At 49.1% G+C, this 20,241-nt stretch overlaps 1 protein-coding gene across 2 annotated transcripts in view; it reads right to left on the bottom strand.

Moving 5' to 3' along the window:
- Positions 1–20,241, bottom strand: part of CORO2A (coronin 2A) — a 101,474-nt gene that overhangs the window by 48,371 nt on the left and 32,862 nt on the right. Inside the window, exon 1 of one of the 2 annotated variants that reach the window (XM_054032791.1) lies at positions 4,436–4,619. The exons of the other annotated variant lie outside the window; for it this stretch is intronic. Coding sequence (XP_053888766.1) covers positions 4,436–4,438 — 3 coding nt within the window. The 5' untranslated portion in view covers positions 4,439–4,619. Of the gene's footprint in view, positions 1–4,435; positions 4,620–20,241 lie in introns of those variants that run through there. 2 annotated transcript variants of the gene reach the window in all.

Here is a 20,241-nt window from a genome sequence, read left to right as displayed (position 1 = left end):
TTAACTTGTTCTTTTTTTATTTTATCTGCTAAACCTACCCCCTTCCCATTAGCATTCACTATGTTAGGCATTCCTTCAGACTTCTCGGTGAAGACCGAAACAAAGAAGTCATTAAGCATCTCTGCCATTTCCGAGTTTCCTATTACTGTTTCTCCCTCTTCACTGAGCAGTGGGCCTACCCTGTGTCTTTGGTCTTCTAATGTATTAATAAAAAGTCTTCTTGTTTCCCTTTATTCCTGAAGCTAGTCTAGATTTTGTGCCTTTGCCTTTCTAATCTTGCCCCTGCATTCCTGTGTTGTTTGCCTGTATTCATGCTTTGTAATCTGTCCTAGTTTCCATTTTTTATATGACTCCTTTTTATTTTTTAGATCATGCAAGATCTCGTGGTTAAGCCAAGGTGATCTTTTGCCACATTTTCTATCTTTCCTAACCAGCGGAATAGCATGCTTTTGAGCCCTTAATAGTGTCCCTTTGAAAAACTGCCAACTCTCCTCAGTTGTTTTTCCTCTCAGTCTTGATTTCCATGGGACCTTACCTATCAGCTCTCTGAGCTTACCAAAATTGGTGTCTCCGAAAGTCCATTGTCAGTCAAGTATCAGAGGTGTAGCTGTGTTAATCTGGATCTGTAAAAAGCAACAGAGGGTCCTGTGGTACCTTTAAGGCTAACAGATGTATTGGAGCATAAGCTTTCGTGGGTGAATGCCCACTTCGTCGGATGCATCGACCTGCTGCAGGAAGCACAGGGCTTGAAGCCCAGTGACCGAGGCATGCCCCAGCACTGGGGAGCAGACAAGCCTCACCAACCAAGTGTGAAGGTGTCCAAACGCACTAACTACTAACTATCAAGCTAATGACACTACAATAACTATGTGAACTAGGGAAGAGAAGGAAACCACTGGGAAGAACTGCCTGAGCAATGAGAGGAGTTCCAGCAACCATCATGGGCGGTAAGAAGGAACTAAAGGGGCGTGGGGTCAGCAGGGCCCCTTATACTGGTGCTATGGGCATGTGGCACTAGAGGGCGCTGGAGCCAACCCTATGGATACCACTAAGGGAAAAAATTCCAGTAACTCTGGTTGGGGCGTGCACACACCTGCATTGGAATGGACGTGTGCAAGCATGTGAAGAAGCAGCAGCAGCCTATAGCTCTACAGTTATTCAGATTGACAGGATCTCCTTTCTTCAGACTTGATACAACTATTGTCTTTAGCCAGTCATCCAGTACCTTCTCTTGCACCCATACCATCTTATTTATTTTTCCTAATGCTTTGAGAGCACTGGTCCCACCAGCTTTTAGCAGCTCAGCTCTTATATTGTCTGTTCCTGCAGCTTTCCCATTTTTAACTGTTTCACTGCTCTTTCTATTTCTTCTTCTGAGGATGCTTCAGTGCTGATATCCATTCTGTCTTGCAAGCTGCCCTGTTCATCTAGCATGTCTCGAATGCTTGCATCTGGATGAACTGCAGGAGTCAGCACTTTGTCAAAATGCTCCTTCCATACTTCCAGCACCTCGTCGACATTTGTAGTCAATTCACTGGTACCTTTCTTGCTGCTTGCATCGTTGGCCTGACTGTGTTTCCATACAACTTAATTCTTTTGTATATTGTTTTCAGATCTTGTTTTCTTGACACCTCCTGGAGTTGTTGAGCCTCTTCTTTTCAGAGCTTTGGCTTGTCCCATCTTTGGGATTTCTTCACTGCTTTGTGCAATGCTTTTACGTCCTCTGCTTTCCCAGAAGTCTTGGCTTGTTTTCACGTTTCTGGGAACATTCTCTTTTCGATGCTTGTCAAGGTTTTCCTGACCACAAACTGAATTTGTTAAGTTATTGGCAGGCATAAGCAAACAAGGAAAAGCTGGACAAGCAATGTTGGGTGTAATGCGATATTAATGTAATTATACAATGTTGACTTCCATGGAGTTATGACAGTTTACATCAGCTGAGCATCTGCCCCTTGTATTTCAAATATCTCAGAAGAGGGACTATGGGCTACATCCTGAGAATACTGGTCAGTTTTTTGCTGAGTCCTTATTCAGGCAAACGCTAGCTCACTGGGAGTTTTGTTGATTAAAAACATAGTCAGGCCTGACTTTTCCTGCACCTTGTTGAGTGCTGCATATACTGCCAGAGCGTCGCCAATAATCCCAATAATACACTGGGGGGGTCTTCAGCTCAATAAAGCCGAATCCAGCTCCCAAAGGGTCAGTGCATGAGACTGGCTGCCCTTCTGCTCCCCTGGCAATGCAACTGCCCTCCGGCCAGAGATTACCTGGTTTTAGTCTAAAATGACCAGGTGTCTGGTTTTCGACCAGAACACCCGGTCGAAAAGGGACCCTGGCCCATAGGCGCCAACTCTGTGTATGCTCCGGGGCTGGAGCACCTACAAGGAAAAATTAATGGGTGCTCCACACCCACCGGAAGCCAAGCTCCCCCTCCTCACCTCCTTCTCCCCCGTCAAGCGTGCCATGTCCCTGTTCCTCCCCCTCCCTCCCAGCGCTTCCCTCCCCCATGCCACCCCTTAACAGCTGTTCGGCGGTGCTTAGGACTTTCCGGGAGGGAGGAGAAGGAGAAGAGGTGGGGCAGGGGTGAGGACTTGGGGGAAGGGATGGAATGGGGGCAGTGCAGGGGTGGGTCCGGGGGGGTTGGGTCGATCACCCACAGGGCAGAGGGGAAGTCTATGCCTATGCCCTGGCAGTTCCGGTCAGCACCACCAACTGGGCCATTAAAGGTCCGGTCGGCAGTGCGGCAGCGCTAAGGCAGGCTATTCCCTACCTGTCCTGGCACTGCACTGAGCCCCGGAAGCAGCCAGCAGGGGGGTAAGGGGGAGGGAGGGAGGGGGAGGGGGCTACGGGTCTCCATGCGCTGCCCCCGCCCCAAGCACTGGCTCTGCACTGCACTCCTCCCCCACCCCCTGCCTACTAGCACTGGACCTGCTGGCCGCTTCCAGGGCGCGTGCAATGCAGCATCAGGACAGGCAGAGAGCCTGTCTTAGCCCCGCTGCACTGCTGACCGGGAGCCACCCGAGGTAAGCTTGCACCCCAACCCTGAGCCCCAACCCCCTGCCCCAGCCCTGAGCCCCCTCCAACCTGGAGCCCCCTCTTATACCCCAAAGCCCTCATCCCCGGCCCCACCCCAGAGCCTGCACCCCCAGCCCAGAGCCTATACCCCCTCCCACACCCCAACCTGCTGCCTCAACCTGCAGCCCCCTCCTACCTTCCAAATCCCTCGACCCCACTCCCCAGCCTGGAGCTCCCTCCTGCACTCCAAACCCCTCATCCCCAGCCCCAACCCAGAGCCCACATCTCCAGCCAGAGCCCTCACCCCCTCCGGCACCCCAACTCCCTACCCTAGCCGAGGGAAACTGAGTGAGGGTGGGGAAGAGCGAGCCATGGAGGCAGGGGGAAGATAGTGAGCGGGGGCAGGGCCTTGGGGAAGGGGCAGGGCTAGAGTGTTCGGTTTTGTGCAATTAGAAAGTTGACAGCCCTATTTTAGTCTCCTGTTTGTTACACGCACACAGCAAGCCATGGGAGAGTGAGCTCTGCAAGTGGGCGGAGTTCACTGAGAGCGGCTGGCAGGCAGAGCAAGGAGACGAAACCAGCAGCAATGACCATGCCTAGGGCTAGGCTCCATGCAGAAGTGGCACTGGTATAACTTAAACCAGGTTTTAAAGCAATTCATTAAAATGGTGCAGACTGCTGTGCAGACATGCAAATACATTACAGTCTGCTTACTGGGTTTAGCTTCATGTATTTCGTATCTTACACCAGTGTGACTGGGAATGAATCTGTAACAGTCACCCTGTAATTAGCCAGGGTTAAACCCATTTGAGAGCATCCATATGGCGGTTCACACCAGTTTAACACAAGCTGTGTAAAAACACACCTGTAGATAAACTAGGGTGTGAATCAGTGAGGATCCGCTGTGGAGGGGATTTCTGAAATGGGTGTAATCAGATTCTGGCAGCAAGTCCTTTCCAAGATAGTGCAGCAACCAAGAAAACAATCCCTCTTAGTTGTGATGCCAACTGAAACTCAGCGTCCCAGAAAGAGAGAATGAAACCACACCAGAAATGCCTCCAGTTCTGCCAATTTAAGAGCTACACACTTGCTCCCCCTCCTGCAATAAGCCCGGAGATAAGAGAGTCAATTGCTCTAGGCCAGGCACAATCCGGACCAGTACCTCAGTCCAGTGCAGTCCCAGACACGTCAAACACACTACTGCCTTCCAGAGTGGGCTGCCAGGGCTTGTCGCACACTGCCCAGGCACACGTCTCCCTGGGTGGGTGCGTGGAACAGTCTTTCCCTACCGGTTCGCTTCTGCTTGGGAATGGAAACCATTCCCTACAGGCTGCTCTCACACGCTTCTGGCAAAAACCAATCAACCAAGGGCTGTACTGCACATGTTACAACACAGCCTGTTTAGCATGCAACCACTTACCATCTCCTTTGAGGTGTGACCGGCTGGAAGGACAAGGAGGAAGTGTTTATGGATCTTATTGGCTTTTACCTTCTGTCCATCTCTGGAAGGCAATAATATAATGGGCTAAATAAAAAAACACAATCTAAAAGCAAGGAGCTTAGTGAGCCATCCTGACAGCGCACTGCTTGTGTGTCTGTAGTGTGTACCAGCCTGCATGTGTGTGTGTGTGTCTGTGTGCAAGCCAAGAGTGAAAGGGGAACCTGACATGCTGGCTGGGAGGGCGTGGCCTAGCGCCTTCCCTCCCTGCTAGTCAGGTAACCAGTCTGTGCTGTCACCCCTGGCCTGTTTCCCTCTGGCCTCAGGGATCGGCTGCCTGCTCCTTCTGTGACTAACCAGCCTCACAGCAGTTGATCACCTATAGTGTCAGGGGTTGCTACTCCCACAGACTGCTGCTAAAGATTTACACTGGTGGTTCCCTAGAGCAGAATAAGCCTGTTTCCTTTGCAGTGCAGCATGGCACAGGAGTAATGCAACGGAAGCTTCAAGAGAATATTTCCCTCCCACACTCCTTTCATTTGCATGCGGGCATGGAAAAGTTTCCCCCCCACCTCTCTGTTGGAGGGGGAACACACGGCGGATTATGGTGAAAGGAGTCATCATACAGAAGCCTGTGAAGTGTTGCTGCTGCACCCTGCTGTCCTGTCTCCAGGGCCGGCTCCAGGCACCAGCAAAACAAGCAGGTGCTTGGGGCGGCACATTTCTAGGGGCGGCATTCTGGCGCCGGCCATCATAGGCGCCGACTCTGGGGCATGGGGGAAAAGTGCCCTCGCCGCCCCAGCTCACTGCCCCAGCTTGCCTCCGCTCCGCCTCCGCCTGCTCCCCTGAATGTGCCGCCGCCGCTCCGCTTCTCCCCCCCTCCCAGGCTTGCAGGGCAGGAAATAGCTGTTTCGCACAACAAGGCTGGGAAGGAGGGAGGGAGAAGCCGAGAGGCGGGCACTTGGGGGAGGCGGCGGTGGTGGAGCAGAGGTGAGCTGGAGCGGGGAGCGGTTCCTCTACCCCCCGTTACTTCCTGAGCTCCCCCACCCTAGCTCATCTCCGCTCCGCCTGCTCCCCTGAATGCACCGCTGCTTTGCTTCTCTCCCCTCCCTCGCCTGAGAGGGAGGGGGAAGAAGCGGAGCGACAGTGCGCCCAGGGGAGCAGGCAGAGCGGAAGTGAGCTAGGGCGGGAGGTTGCAGGGGGCCCACAGGAAGCAATGGGGGGGAGGAGAAATGCGGCACACCCAGGGGAGGAGGTGGGGCTGGGGATTTGGAGAAGGGGTTCACGAAAAAAAGGGGGGGGCCGCCAAAAATTTTTTTTGCTTGGGGTGGCAAAAATCCTAGAGCCGGCCCTGCCTATCTCAAGGGCTTCAGGCACCTTTGGGGCCCACCATCTTAACACCTGGTTATTCAACATCTGGTTATTCAACCAGGACTTGGCCAAAACATTGCCTATATTTCAATGGAAGCTACGTAAATGCCTGTTACTGAGGGAGGCTTTCCTTGTTTGTCCTTATTAACTAAGGGTTAGCACACAGACTGTACTTCTCATCCATAAAGCACTTTACTAATATCAACATCATTCAGGCAACATCCCTGTGATTGACTCAGTTGTCCCGCAGAATACAGCGACATCATCAGAAAGAAATGGTGTGGGGGGTGCTATTTTTTACGGCTTCAAAGCAACTCTTTGTACAGTGCAAGTTTGGAACATTTTACATGACAGGCTCCCCAAGGCAGAGTCCTTAGTAGGGTTGTAAAGCAAGTCACCCAAGAGAAGCTGTAACATGGCTTTCCAGTCAGCCAGTGAAACGGGGCTCGCAAGGGAGGGGGCTCCGAAACAATACACTGGAACCAGTCGGGAGAACTAGAATACAAAAAACTTGGGTAAGTAAAAAAATACAGCATAGCAAAACCCAGTGTTGCCAGCTCTTGAGATATTTGGTATTTCCCTTAAAGCCCCAGCTCATGGAGTCAAGTGATATAATGAGACTCTAGGCTTCCATTAAAGAAAAGTCCATTTCTAGCCATTGTGTTTGTGGTGAAAACTTGAAAAGATGAAGTAAGTGCAACCTAATGACTTAGAAATCAAAAGAGAAAAAAAGAACCCCAAATCCAATCTTGCTTAAAAAAAAGCTTACAGTTTTTTGGTGGCCTGACTCATGACTTTTGAATGCTTTAGTCCAAATCCAAAGTTTCAGCTACATCCACATATAATAAAGTACCCTGCCAGGAGATCCAGGAGCAAAACAACAGCAGGGCAGTCTGCAGAGCAAGGGAATGGATCACCTTAGTCACATACTCGTAAAATACTTTTATCCTTCAAAGCTATTGGTGGGGACCCCGTTGCCCTCAGGTAAAGCACATTCCTCCTGCCCTGGTGGGGGAGAAGAGGCAGGCCCCCAAAATCAATAGTTAGCTACAGCTGGAAAGGTGCTTTTTGTGGTGAGGACACCTCTCTGTTACAAGCTGGGCTGAGACCACCCACAAACTCACTCATTTCACATCTCCTCCACCAGAGGGCACGACTTAACATGAAGTTAAACTGGTGCCCTGGGAGTCCAAAGCTTTATAAATTAGTCCTCTGGGGGTCCCAACCAGAGGTGAAAGTAAGCCGGTCCGGTCCGGTGTACCGTCAAGAGCTAGTATGCTGTGCCGGACCACACCGGCTTCCGCGGTGGGGATTTAAAGGGCTCTGGGCTCAGCCCTTTAACTCCCCACCGCAGCTCCGGTGGCCAGGCTGGGGCCGGGATTTAAAGGGCTCGGAGCTCCCGCAGCTGCGGGGAGCCCAGAGCCCTTTAAATCCTGCCTGCAGCTCCGGCGACCGGAGCTGCGGTGGGGAGTTAAAGGTCCTGGAGCTCCGCGGCGGCCAGAGCCCCGGGCCCTTTAATTTGCCCCTGAGCCCCGGGGGCTCCCAGCCATCTCTTCAGCTGGGAGCCCTGGGTTGATTTAAAGGCCCTGGGGCTCCCAGCCACAGCTGGTGCCCGGGCCTTTAAATCTTGAGGCCCCGCCCCTTCCGGATGAGGCCACGTCCCTTCCGGATGAGGCCACGCCCCCCTCAGGACTCCGGCAGTCCTGTAAGTTACTTTCACCCCTGGCCCAACCTTCCCCTCCCCAAGGAAATTTACTTAGCTGAGATATGCAGGCTCCAGTCCCACTCAGACCTGCACAGCTGAGATTTACTTTCCAAGGGTAACTGGCTCCCGGGTAGAGTGAGCCAGACAATGACCCTGACAGTGTCCTGGAATGAGCACGGAGCAGCAAGTTCTGCTAGAAGGCACTTATTGCATGCAAACAGAACTCTCACTGGGCATTAGCAGCTCGAGGGCAAGAGTGATTTTCCCTTGTCCCTAGGGCTCTCAGGAGAAAGGAAGTCAGAATGGCTGGTAGGACCCTATCCCCACCCTTGCAGATTTTCCATCAAGGTTTTTTACAGTGAAAACTAGCTGACAGCCTGTATGTGGCCCAGGGCTCAGAGATCCATCCAGCATGTGGGAGCTGCCTGTTCAAGGGCTCGGAGAGGATTCGTGGCAGGAAAGCCAGCAATGTACTGGCTCAGGCAGTAATAATGAGATCTTTCTTCCCCTCCATGTTCAGTAAGTTAAAAGGCTGCATTAGTTGCTCCAGGAGTGGAATTGGGGCAGCGTGCTGGGTAGGTGCGCTACAGAAACAGGAGTGCCAAAATGTCAGGAGGAAACGCTTTCTCATTGTATTTCCAGCTAGGCCAAGAAGGGGCTGGCTTCAAGCTCTCCTGCGAATTCCAACCCCACTCTGCAGACTCAGCAGATGAAGCTAGAACTGAGGTAGCACCCACCGTTGGAGAAGCTTGTCAGGACCCAAACTGCACCTCTGCAAGTTTACCTGCTAGAAGAACGTTACGAACCCAGTGGGAGAATAGGAGGCAAAGGGTCCAATTCCTCCCTCGGAGAACTTCATTGGCTGCCATGGAACTATACCAGGGAGGCCCTCACCCTACAAGGGCATTCAGCTAGATGGGGGTGTAACCAGACCATGATTTGAAGAGGGATCACACTTCTCCAGGATCACTATTACACGTTGCCTAGAGCAGCAGTCTCCTGCTATTTACCCATCCGGAAGGACTACATCATCTAACAAATTGACAAACCCTTGGCATCTGCTCCCCCTCCATGCAGATGTCATATTGCATAGGATGATACTCAGAGCGGAAACCTATTGTGATGAGAACAGCTGCAATAGCCGGAGGGTACATGGATCAACAGCCTTGGTGCAAACAGTTGCTGGCCTCGTTAGGAAGGTATGTGAGTTTCCCTTTCACGTCTCCTCCTGTAAACTGGCTAGTGCAGCATAGACTCAGAGACTTTCCGGCCAGAAGGGACCACCATGATCATCTAGTCTGACCTTTGCACATTGCAGCAATATCCAACTTACTAGGCTAAGGCCCTGACCAAGCAAACACTGCTGCAAACAGGTAACTCACTGCCTGCAGGTGAGTAGTTCCAGTGACTCACATGTGTTAGCAGTAGTGGGACAAAGCACTTCCTCTTCAGCACTACAGGGCGTTCCTTGGAATAGCATCTGTCAGAATAGCCTAACGGATTAACTGGAAAGAAAAAGGTGGGAGGGTTTGTCAGTTTCATCTGAGTAATTTTAATGTACACTTCCTGCTCTCTGCTGTGCCTTCAGGAGCCCCTGATGGTATGGCTGATGTGATTCTGTTATTTTCTTTGTTGGGCCTGTCTTGTAGGAGGTGACTTCTGGGTACTCGTCTGGCTCTGTCAATCTGTTTTTGATTGACAGAACACCACTAGCTGTCACCTTCAGCCCCCAACTAAAACCTCTCCAGAGCATCATCAGAGATCTACAACCTATCCTGAAAGATGATCCTTTACTCTCACAGATCTTGGGAGACAGACCTGTCCTCGCTTACAGACAACCCCCCAACCTAAAGCAAATTCTCACCAGCAACGACACATCACTGAACAAAACCACTGACCCAGGAACCTATCCTTGTAACAAAGCCCGATGCCAACTCTGTCCACATATCTATTCAAGTGACATCATCATAGGACCTAATCACATCAGCCATACCATCAGGGGCTCGTTCACCTGCACATCTACCAATGTGATATATGCCATCATGTGCCAGCAACGCCCCTCTGCCATGTACATTGGCCAAACCGGACAGTCTCTACGCAAAAGAATTAATGGACACAAATCTGACATCAGGAATCAGAATACTCAAAAACCAGTGGGAGAACACTTTAACCTGTCTGGCCATTCAATGACAGACCTGCAGGTGGCTATCTTACAACAGAAAAACTTCAAAAACAGACTCCAACGAGAGACTGCTGAGCTGGAATTGATATGCAAACTAGATACAATCAACTCAGGATTGAATAAGGACTGGGAATGGCTGAGCCATTACAAACATTGACTCTATCTCCCCTTGTAAGTATTCTCGCACTTCTTATCAAACTGTCTGTACTGGGCTATCTTGATCATCACTTCAAAAGTTTTTTTTCTCTTACTTAATTGGCCTCTCAGAGTTGGTAAGACAACTCCCACCTGTTCATGCTCTCTGTATGTGTGTATATATATATTTCCTCAATATTTATTCCACTCTATATGCATCCGAAGAAGTGGGCTGTAGCCCACAAAAGCTTATGCTCTAATAAATTTGTTAGTCTCTAAGGTGCCACAAGTACTCCTGTTCTTTTTGTTAATACTGCTAATCACAGATATGTGCAGCATATTGTTCCAATGCAAAACAAATGTCAAAACTTCAAAAATTGTCACGCAATGGAATTCTTGTTTTCCAGTCGCCTCCTAGGCTTCCTGTAAGGGCTGAACAAGGGCTGCTGAGAGGTGGGGAGAACTTCAGGGCTTGTCTATGTGGAGACTTAGTGTGTGGCAAGCAGGGCTGTGACTCTACGGGGCCCCATCCTGCTGTGCACTAAGGCTTTGTCTACCCTGGACTTCCGTCAGTAAAACTTTTGTCGTTCAGGGACGTGAAAAACACGCACACACACACCTGGAATGACAAAAGTTTTGCCAACGAAAAGCACCAGTGTGAACGGCACTTTGTTGGCAGGAGAGCTCTCCTGCCAACAAAGCTACCACCGCTCATTGGGGGTGGAAGTTTTTTGTCGGCGGGAGAGCTCTCTCCTGACTGGACCAGGCTGTCATGCATTAAAAGTTCCCTTGTGCACTTTGACTTCTTGCTGTTTTGCAGCCTGTCAAAGTGCACTCAGGAACTTCTAGTGCGAGGTAGCAGGGTTCACACAGCCATGTAGCGCTCAACCGGCTGGGGGGCTCTAGATGCACATCCTGCCTTGCCACTCGTTAAGTCTCCACCTAGACAAGCCCTGCATATCCAGGATTTGCTGTTGACTAAAAGATTATGGAATAATCAGACCTTTTGAAGCTACAGGCCTCTGCAGCCAGACAGAAATAAAGGTTCCAGAGTATGAGAGAGTACAAAACAATAGCAAAAGAAAAGTTTCAGAGTAACAGCCGTGTTAGTCTGTATCCGCAAAAAGAAGAACAGGAGTACTTGTGGCACCTTAGAGACTAACAAATTTATTAGAGCATAAGCTTTCGTGGACTACAGCCCACTTCTAATATGCATCCGAAGAAGTGGGCTGTAGTCCACGAAAGCTTATGCTCTAATAAATTTGTTAGTCTCTAAGGTAGCAAAAGAAAGAAGCCTGTATCTTCATTAGCCTGTATTTCACACACTGCCTTTAAGCCTTGCTTCTCTGCTCAGGAACACTGTCAGATAGCTGTTCAAATGCAAGAAAGGGGGTTTTTTAATTGACAAACACCTCATAGACATTTCCAATTGTGCATCCATCTGTCCCAGGACAGTCAGATCCTCTGTCCCCGCCTCCCCACATGCCCAGAGAGTCTCCTCAGCCCACAGCAAACCGGGTGCTGTGGCTGACTGAAAGGAAAGGACAGCATGGCAACCCATCAGTGGCTGACATAGTGAAAGGCACTGCCTGTGAGCCTGTTCTCAGTGGTGTGATGTGTCCTTTTGCTGGCAGCGGGTCTTGCACAGGAAATGGGCAGCTCTTGGCCAGGGGAACGAGCGCTTTGTGTAACCTCCCACGTCAGGTTGGGGCTCTGAAGTGAGCATCTGCCTCTTTGCTTTTCTGTGACAACACGCACTAGAGCCTTACTGATCTGAACCTGCAGCAGCATGTGTGCTCGCACAAGTGCTACAAACCAAGAGAAATCTGCATGATCCCTATGTCAAGGACTATTAGACCTCAATCATTTCAAGCCTTTCCTACATGCTTCATTCAAAGCCAGGTTCTGCCCAAGGGGAAAGGTCACCATGTGCAGAACAACCCATCTTAAATAAAATCCAGTGTCTGACCTCAGGGCAGCATTTGCTTTCCATTACAGGAGTATGGCAGAGTGGGGTGCTCCCCGCTAATGGAATCAGCTGAGCAGAGAACCAGGAACTGCAGAAGCAGCACTTGACCCAGCCTTTTCCCCAGAGTCTGAATAAATCAGATGTAGTTTTTATGCATTAAATGCCAAGAGCAAACCATTTAGCCCAGCTGTTCACAATGCACTGTATTCCCTCTGTGCCAAGCAGGCTTCTGCTTGAATCTTTCCCCTGTCCTAAAAACCTACCAGAGGAGGCTGCAGCACCAGTACAACTAACACACCTACCAGAATTAGCAGAAGGGGAAGATTTCATTAATTCTCTAATGCCCAGAAGGGACCATTACAGCTTTAGGCTTCGCTAACAGGCTTACTCGCCTTTTCAGGCTTATCAACTCTTCTGAACGGGGGTTGTCATCTTTCTGGGCCTCAGCTCCCCAACTCTGAACTGGGGCCAACGATCCAATGTTGTGTCTGTGTAGCGTGTGAGCTCTTTGGGACGAGGACTGTCTCTTTCTGTGAGTGTGCAAGGCTCAGGTGCTCCTGCGAAACAACCCTCCAGAATAACGCACAGTTCTCCTTGCCAAACAAATGCTTTTGCATGGGTTTTCTTTTTAAAAAAAAAGAAAAATCACATGACTCTCGAGCCCCAGCCAGCCACACCCCACCGACATGCTGGCTTGGGCACAGGCTGCAGAGAAAGGGATAAGGGAGTGGATTGCTGTGCCAAACACTATCGGAGATGCAGGAAAACAGAAAGGACTTTTTTATTTTTAAATTAAAATATCATTAAAAGTCCCTGGTGGATGGTTTTCTGCCTGCAAGCTAGCCACACATGCCAGAAGTCTCATGACATATGTGAATCTGTGAGGAGTCACCCTCCTGGCCTGAAACACTCATCTCATATTGTTATCTCTCCACTATTTCTCTTCTGTTCCCTACAGTCAGTTTCCTTCTGGAGCAAGAAGAAACATGTCCGGGGAGTCTGATAGCTGTCTGTTGGCACAGAGGGTTAATTCTTTGTGCATGTCCCAACTCTTGATTTCAGTGTCTCCATTGTAAAGAAGCTGTGGATGGACACTCCCTCCTGTCAAGGAGAACTGCATGTGGCTAGCTCACTGCAGCATTAAACAGTGTGGCTGCTGAAATGTCCAGAAGGATCGATACAAAGCAGTGTGGGGCACTTTCTCACCTTCTCCAGGGCTCTGCTCCCTGTCCTACTGAACTAGGACCAAAGGATGGCTTTAGCTCTTCATGGTCGCATGTAGCACTGACAACAGGTCACTGGGGCAAACCCCTTCTCTATACTGGTAGGGAAAGCGTGTTAGCACTTTGCTAGCAAAAATCACGTTCAAGCAAACTTCACCTGAAAGGCACTACTATAAGCATATGGCTTCCACTAGCATCACTTCCCGGGCCCATGCAGACATGGCCAGAAAGATCCAGGCATGAGAAAAGTCTCTGCAAGCTCTAGGTCATGCGTAACAGTTGCCCAACAAAAGGACCGTGAGGCAAAGAGTGGGCAAGCTCTGTACTTCACGACACCAACACAGCCCACTAATAAGATGGGTGTGAGGGCACAACTTGGCCAGGATATTAAGAAATGTGAGCACAGGCTTCCTGATTGGAATGACTTTGATTTAAAGTCTTACTCAGCTGAAGCAGGAAATTTCTGCAATAAAAATAACTTCTAAAAATCTTTTTAAATTTCTTCTGAAATGTCTTTTCTCCCACAAGGGCAAAGCTTAAGGGCCAGGATTACAGTTTTCCCAAGATACCTGGCAATGTGTGGTACACAGTGGGGTAAGTATGGACCCTGGGATTAAGAGGGATTTTCAAGGCAGTTTAGAGGAGATAGACATGCATCTTTCATAGAAATGCATGGAAGAGCTAGATCTTACTCCCCACACTCGTTTGTAAATCTCAAACCTAGACTATTTTATGAACTTTTCATCACAGATTCTGGTCCATATAACATAGAACTGAGGCTCAGATGTATGCAGAGCACATCATTCACTCAATCAGGACAATGATATAAACATGGCAGTAGTACAGTAAGCAGAGAGAGAGGGTTATCTTGTTATGCTGGCCGGCAGCTCCCTTGCAATGCCTTCTAGTTAAAAGTAATCAATGCTGGTTTTTTATTTGTCGATCCCATCTGCCCTTGATTGGCATCAGTTCTCATGAAAATGAATAGCACTCAACTAGCAAAGCCAATTTACCTTGGACAAATACTTTCCAATACATAAAACAAATAGACAATCAAGAAAGGTTATCAATAGAACATAAGAACAGTCGTACTGGGTCAGACCAAAGGTCCATCTAGCCCAGTATCCTGTCTACCGACAGTGGCCAATGCCAGGTGCCCCAGAGGGAGTGAACCCAACAGGTAATTATCAAGTGATCTCTCTCCTGCCATCCATCTCCACCCTCTGACAAACAGAGGCTAGGGACACCATTCCTTACCCATCCTAGCTAATAGCCATTAATGGACTTAACCTCCATGAATTTATCCAGTTATCTTTTGAACTCTGTTATAGTCCTAGCCTTCACAACATCCTCAGGTAAGGAGTTCCACAGGAGTGTGAAGAAGAACTTCCTTTTATTTGTTTTAAACCTGCAGCCCATTAATTTCATTTGGTGGCTCCTAGTATTATGGGAATAAGTAAATAACTTTTCCTTATCTACTTTCTCCACATCACTCATGATTTTATATCCCTCTATCATATCCCCCCTTAGTCTCCTCTTTTCCAAGCTGAAGAATCCTAGCCTCTTTAATCTCTCCTCATATGGGACCCGTTCCAAACCCCTAATCATTTTAGTTGCCCTTTTCTGAACCTTTTCTAATGCCAGTATATCTTTTTTGAGATGAGGAGACCACATCTGTACGCAGTATTCGAGATGTGGGCGTACCATCGATTTATATAAGGGCAATAATATATTCTCCGTCTTATTCTCTATTCTCTTTTTAATAATTCCTAATGTCCTGTTTGCTTTTTTGACCGCCTCTGCACACTGCGTGGACATCTTCAGAGAACTATCCACGATGACTCCAAGAACTTTTTCCTGATTTGTTGTAGCTAAATTAGCCCCCATCATATTGTATGTATAGTTGGGGTTATTTTTTCCAATGTGCATTACTTTACATTTATCCACATTAAATTTCATTTGCCATTTTGTTGCCCAATCACTTAGTTTTGTGAGGTCTTTTTGAAGTTCTTCACAGTCTGCTTTGGTCCTATCTTGAGCAGTTTAGTATCATCTGCAAACTTTGCCACCTCACTTTTTATCCCTTTCTCCAGATCATTTATGAATAAGTTGAATAGGATTGGTCCTAGGACAGACCCTTGGAGAACACCACTAGTTACTCCTCTCCATTCTGAGAATTTACCATTTATTTCTACCCTTTGTTCCCTGTCTTTTAACCAGTTCTCAATCCATGAAAGGATCTTCCCTCTTATCCCATGACAATTTAATTTACGTAAGAGCCTTTGGTGATGGACCTTGTCAAAGGCTTTCTGGAAATCTAAGTACACTATATCCACTTGATCCCCCTTGTCCACATGTTTGTTGACCCCTTCAAAGAACTCTAATAGATTAGTAAGACACGATTTCCCTTTACAGAAACCATGTTGACTTTTGCCCAACAATTTATGTTCTTCTAGGTGTTTGACAATTTTATTCTTTGCTATTGTTTCAACTAATTTGCCCAGTACCGACGTTAGACTTACCGGTCTGTAATTGCCAGGATCACCCCTAGAGCCCTTTTTAAATATTGGCGTTACATTAGCTATCTTCCAGTCATTGATACAGAAGCCGATTTAAAGGACAGGTTAATAGTTAACCCTAGTTAATAGTTCCGCAACTTCATATTTGAGTTCTTTCAGAACTCTTGGGTGAATACCATCTGGTCCCGGTGACTTGTTAATGTTAAGTTTATCAATTAATTCCAAAACCGCCTCTTGTGACACTTCAATCTGTGACAGTTCCTCAGATTTGTCACCTACAAAAGCCCGCTCAGGTTTGGGAATCTCCCTAACACCCTCAGCCATGAAGACTGAAGCAAAGAATTAGTTTAGTTTCTCCGTACTGACTTTATCATCTTTAAGCGCTCCTTTTCTATCTCTATCATCGAGGGGCCCCACTGGTTGTTTAGCAGGCTTCCTGCTTCTGATGTATTTAAAAAACATTTTGTTATTACCTTTTAGGGTGACCAGATGTCCCGATTTTATAGGGACAGTCCCGATTTTTGGGTCTTGTTCTTATATAGGCTCCTATTACCCCCCACCCCCGTCCTGATTTTTCAAACTTGCTGTCTGGTCACCCTATTAGCTTTTGAGTTTTTGGCTAGTCATTCTTCAAACTCCTCTTTGGCTTTTCTTATTACATTTTTACACTTAATTTGGCAGCGTTTATGCTCCTTTCTATTTACCTCACTAGGATTTGACTTAGACTTTTTATCTCTCACTGCTTCTTTTACATGGTTGTTAAGCCATGGTGATTCTTTTTTAGTTCTTTTACTGTGTTTCTTAATTTGGGGTATACATTTAAGTTGGCCTCTATTATGGGGTCTTTAAAAATCATCCATGCAGCTTGCAGGTATTTCACTCTAGTCACTGTACCTTTTAATTTCTGTTTAACTAACCCCCTCATTTTTGCTTAGTTCCCCTTTTTGAAATTAAATGCCAGTGTTGGGCTGTTGAGATGTTCTTCCCACCACAAGGATGTTAAATGTTATTATATTATGGTCGCTATTTCCAAGCAGTCCTGTTATAGTTACCTCTTGGACCAGCTCCTGCGCTCCACTCAGGACTAAATCGAGAGTTGCCTCTCCCCTTGTGGGTTCCCGTACCAGCTGCTCCAAGAAGCAGTAATTTAAAGTATCAAGAAATTTTGTCTCTGCATTTCGTCCTGAGGTGACATGTTCCCAGTCAATATGGGGATAATTGAAATCTCCCACTATTATTGAGTTCTTTATTTTGATAGCTTCTCTAATCTCCCTTAGCATTTCATCGTCACTATCAGTGTCCTGGTCAGGTGGTCGATAATAGATCCCTACTGTTATATTCTTATTAGAGCATGAAATTACTATCAATAGAGATTCTATGGAACATGTGGATTCACTTAAGATTTTTACTTCATTTGATTCTACACTTTCTTTCACATATAGTGCCACTCTCCCTTCCCCCCGCACGACATATTTTGTACCCCGGGATGATTGTGTGCCATTGATTGCTCTCAGTCCACCAGGTTTCTGTGATGCCTATTATATCAATATCCTCCTTTATCACGAGGCACTCTAGTTCACCCATCTTATTATTTAGACTTCTAGCATTTGTGTACAAGCACTTTAAAAACTTGTCACTGTTTATTTGTCTGCCCTTTTCTGATGTGTCAGATTCTTTTTTATGTGAATATTTCTCATCTGATCTGGCCCCTACTTTATCCTCTTCCATCCTCTGCTCCTGACTAGAACCTAGAGAATCTCTGTCATTAGACTCTCCCCTAAGAGAAGTCTCTGTCCGATCCACATGCTCCTCTGCAGCAGTCGGCTTTCCCCCATCTCCTAGTTTAAAAACGGCTCTACAACCTTTGTAATGTTTAGTGCCAGCAGTCTGGTTCCACTTTGGTTTAGGTGGAGCCCATCTCTCCTGTATAGGCTCCCCCATCCCAAAAGTTTCCCCAGTTCCTAATAAATCTAAACCCCTCCCCTCTACACCATCGTCTCATCCACGCATTGAGACTCTGAAGCTCTGCCTGCCTACCTGGTCCTGCGCGTGGAACTGGGAGCATTTCTGAGAATGCCACCATAGAGGTCCTGGATTTCAGTCTCTTCCCTAGCAGCCTAAATTTGGCCTCCAGGACGTCTCTCCTACCCTTCCCTATGTCATTGGTACCTACATGTACCACGACCACCGGCTCCTCCCCAGCACTACACACAAGTCTCTCCAGATGCCTCGAGAGATCTGCAACCTTCGCACCAGGCAGGCAAGTCACCATACAGGTCTCCCGGTCATCACAAACCCAGCTATGTTTCTAATGATCGAATCTCCCATTACGAACACTGGCCTTTTCCTAATGACTGGAGTTCCCTCCCCCGGAGAGGTAACCTCAGTGCGAGAGGTAACCCCAGCACCGTCTGGAAGGAGGGTCCCAACTATGGGAAGGTTTCCCTCTGCTCCCGTTGATTGCTCTACTTCCCTGAGCCCTTCATCCTCCTTAACAGTGCAGGGGCTGTCTGACCGGAGGTGGGACAATTCTACAGTGTCCCGGAAAGCCTCATCAACATACCTCTCTGCCTCCCTTAGCTCCTCCAGTTCCGCCACCCTGGCCTCCAAAGCCCGTACGCGGTCTCTGAGGGCCAGGAGCTCCTTGCACCAGTGCACACATACGCCACCCGCCCACAGGGCAGGTAATCATACATGCTGCACTCAGTGCAATAAACTGGGTAGCCCCCACTCTGCTGCTGGGCTTCTGCCTGCATTGTCTCCTGCAGCTGCCTAGTTAATGAAAGGGTTTTGTTTAAATCAAGAAGTTTTGAATGTAGTTTAGTGTACAGGTTTTAAAAGGACAGCAGGCGAACCTTGCCTCCTTCCCACTCCCCTTCCAAACTCCCTTGCGAAAATCCCTGTTAGCAGCCCCTGGTCACAAAGCTCCCTGGTCGCTTGCGCATTGCTTTATAAAGCCCTGGCCTTCTTGATAGCCCCGCCCACTGACTAAGGCTCAGCCACTTACCAGAGGCTTCTAGCTTTCAAACCTTCCTTTGAAGCTCACAGCTTCCAACTGCCAGCCACAGCACACGGTCCTTCAAACAACCAAACAGACAGACAGACAAACACAAGCTCAGCACACAGCAAGTAACCTCCAAACACAAACACACACTACAGACAGCCACTTACCCCAACGGTGCTGTATTTGCTCCTCCTTCACCTGGAGAACTCCCTTGCGAAACTTCCTGTTATCCTATATATATGGTAGGGTTACCATATTCTGTACCTCCAAATGGAGGACACTCCATGGCCCCCGGCCCCGCCCCCAGCCCCGCCCATACCCCCTCCCCAACCCCGCCCCCTCCCCAAAGTCTCCGCCCCCTCCCCTGCTTCCCGCGAACATTTGATTCGCGGGAAGCCTGAAGCAGGTAAGGGAGGTGTGGGGGGGAGGAGGCGCAGCCCAGGCTAGCCCCCCCGGCGGCTCCAGCCTGGGTCGGCTCGGGCCCTGGGGTGCCGGCCCCGGCCCACCACCCCCGGCCCGCCCAGCACACCGCCGGCCCCCGGCGGCCCGGCACACCCCCGGCCCGGCCGACCCGGCTCCCGGCCGACCCGGCTCCCCGCCGGCCCGGCTCCCCGCTGGCCCGGCCGGCCCGGCTCCCAGCCCGGACCCCGGCCCGGCACCGCGCCCCCAGCTCCCCGTCTGGCCCCGCGCCCCCAGCTCCCCGTCCGGCCCCGCGCCCGGCCCTGCACTGCGCCCCTGGTTCCCGGCCCGGCACCATGCCCCCGGCCCCGCACCGCCGGCCCCGGCCGAGCACCACCCAGCCCTCCCGATTTTCCCGGACATGCCCGGCTTTTGGGGATTTCCCCCCGGACGGGGATTTGAGCCCCCAAAAGCCGGACATGTCCGGGAAAATCCGGACGTATGGTAACCCTAATATATGGAATATATACTCTCTTTCCTGTCCAGTCCTTTCCTTTGGGCTTTTGGAAGATAGCACAGAAAGGGCTCATGCGGCCATGGAACAAATTCAGTTCTGCCCCTGAAGCCCCATGAAGTCAATGGTGTGGCATATGCTTAACTGAGCAGAATTTGACGCAGTGTGTTCCCTCTTCAAATATTATCCCAGTAATCCCTCTTCAGATATTACCATTAGAGCATTTTAGAGTCAGAATTATGGTGCAGAAACGTCTTCAGCCTTGTCATTCCCTACACCCTGTGCACCCTCCCAACGCCCCTCCAGCTATCTCCGTTATAAGAAGAATCATATGAAAGAAATAATTTACCTTCTCCAGCTAAATTCTGCACTTGGGCCCTGATTCAGGAAAGCACCTAAGCACGTCATTGAAGTCAATTAGGCTTAAGCATGTGCTTAAAGTTAAGCAGGTGCTTCAGTGCCTTGCTGAATTAACACTTGTGGCAGCCACTTCCCTACTTTCCATCATATCCTCCCCCACTATGCATTCCTGCACGTGTAAGACACTGGCTAGCAGGCTGGAGTGCCCCAGCCCATCCCCAACTGGCTCACAGAGGAGAAAAGCCCTTCTAGTACTAGCAGCTAATGGAGATCTCAAGCTGTAAAGGCCTGATCTGAAGCGACTCCCCTGAATTCACAGAGTGAAACTGGCACAAGAGCAGTTACCTTCCATGAGATAGCCCCTGGCTCCTCTCACTCACTGCTGTCTGTGTCCCTGTCACATGCAC

The sequence above is a fragment of the Malaclemys terrapin genome, chromosome 6, assembly GCF_027887155.1.
Source record: "Malaclemys terrapin pileata isolate rMalTer1 chromosome 6, rMalTer1.hap1, whole genome shotgun sequence".
Taxonomy (NCBI): domain Eukaryota; kingdom Metazoa; phylum Chordata; order Testudines; family Emydidae; genus Malaclemys; species Malaclemys terrapin.
The sequence above is the reverse complement of the archived record's forward strand: the minus strand, read 5'-3'. Positions and strand labels throughout refer to the sequence as shown.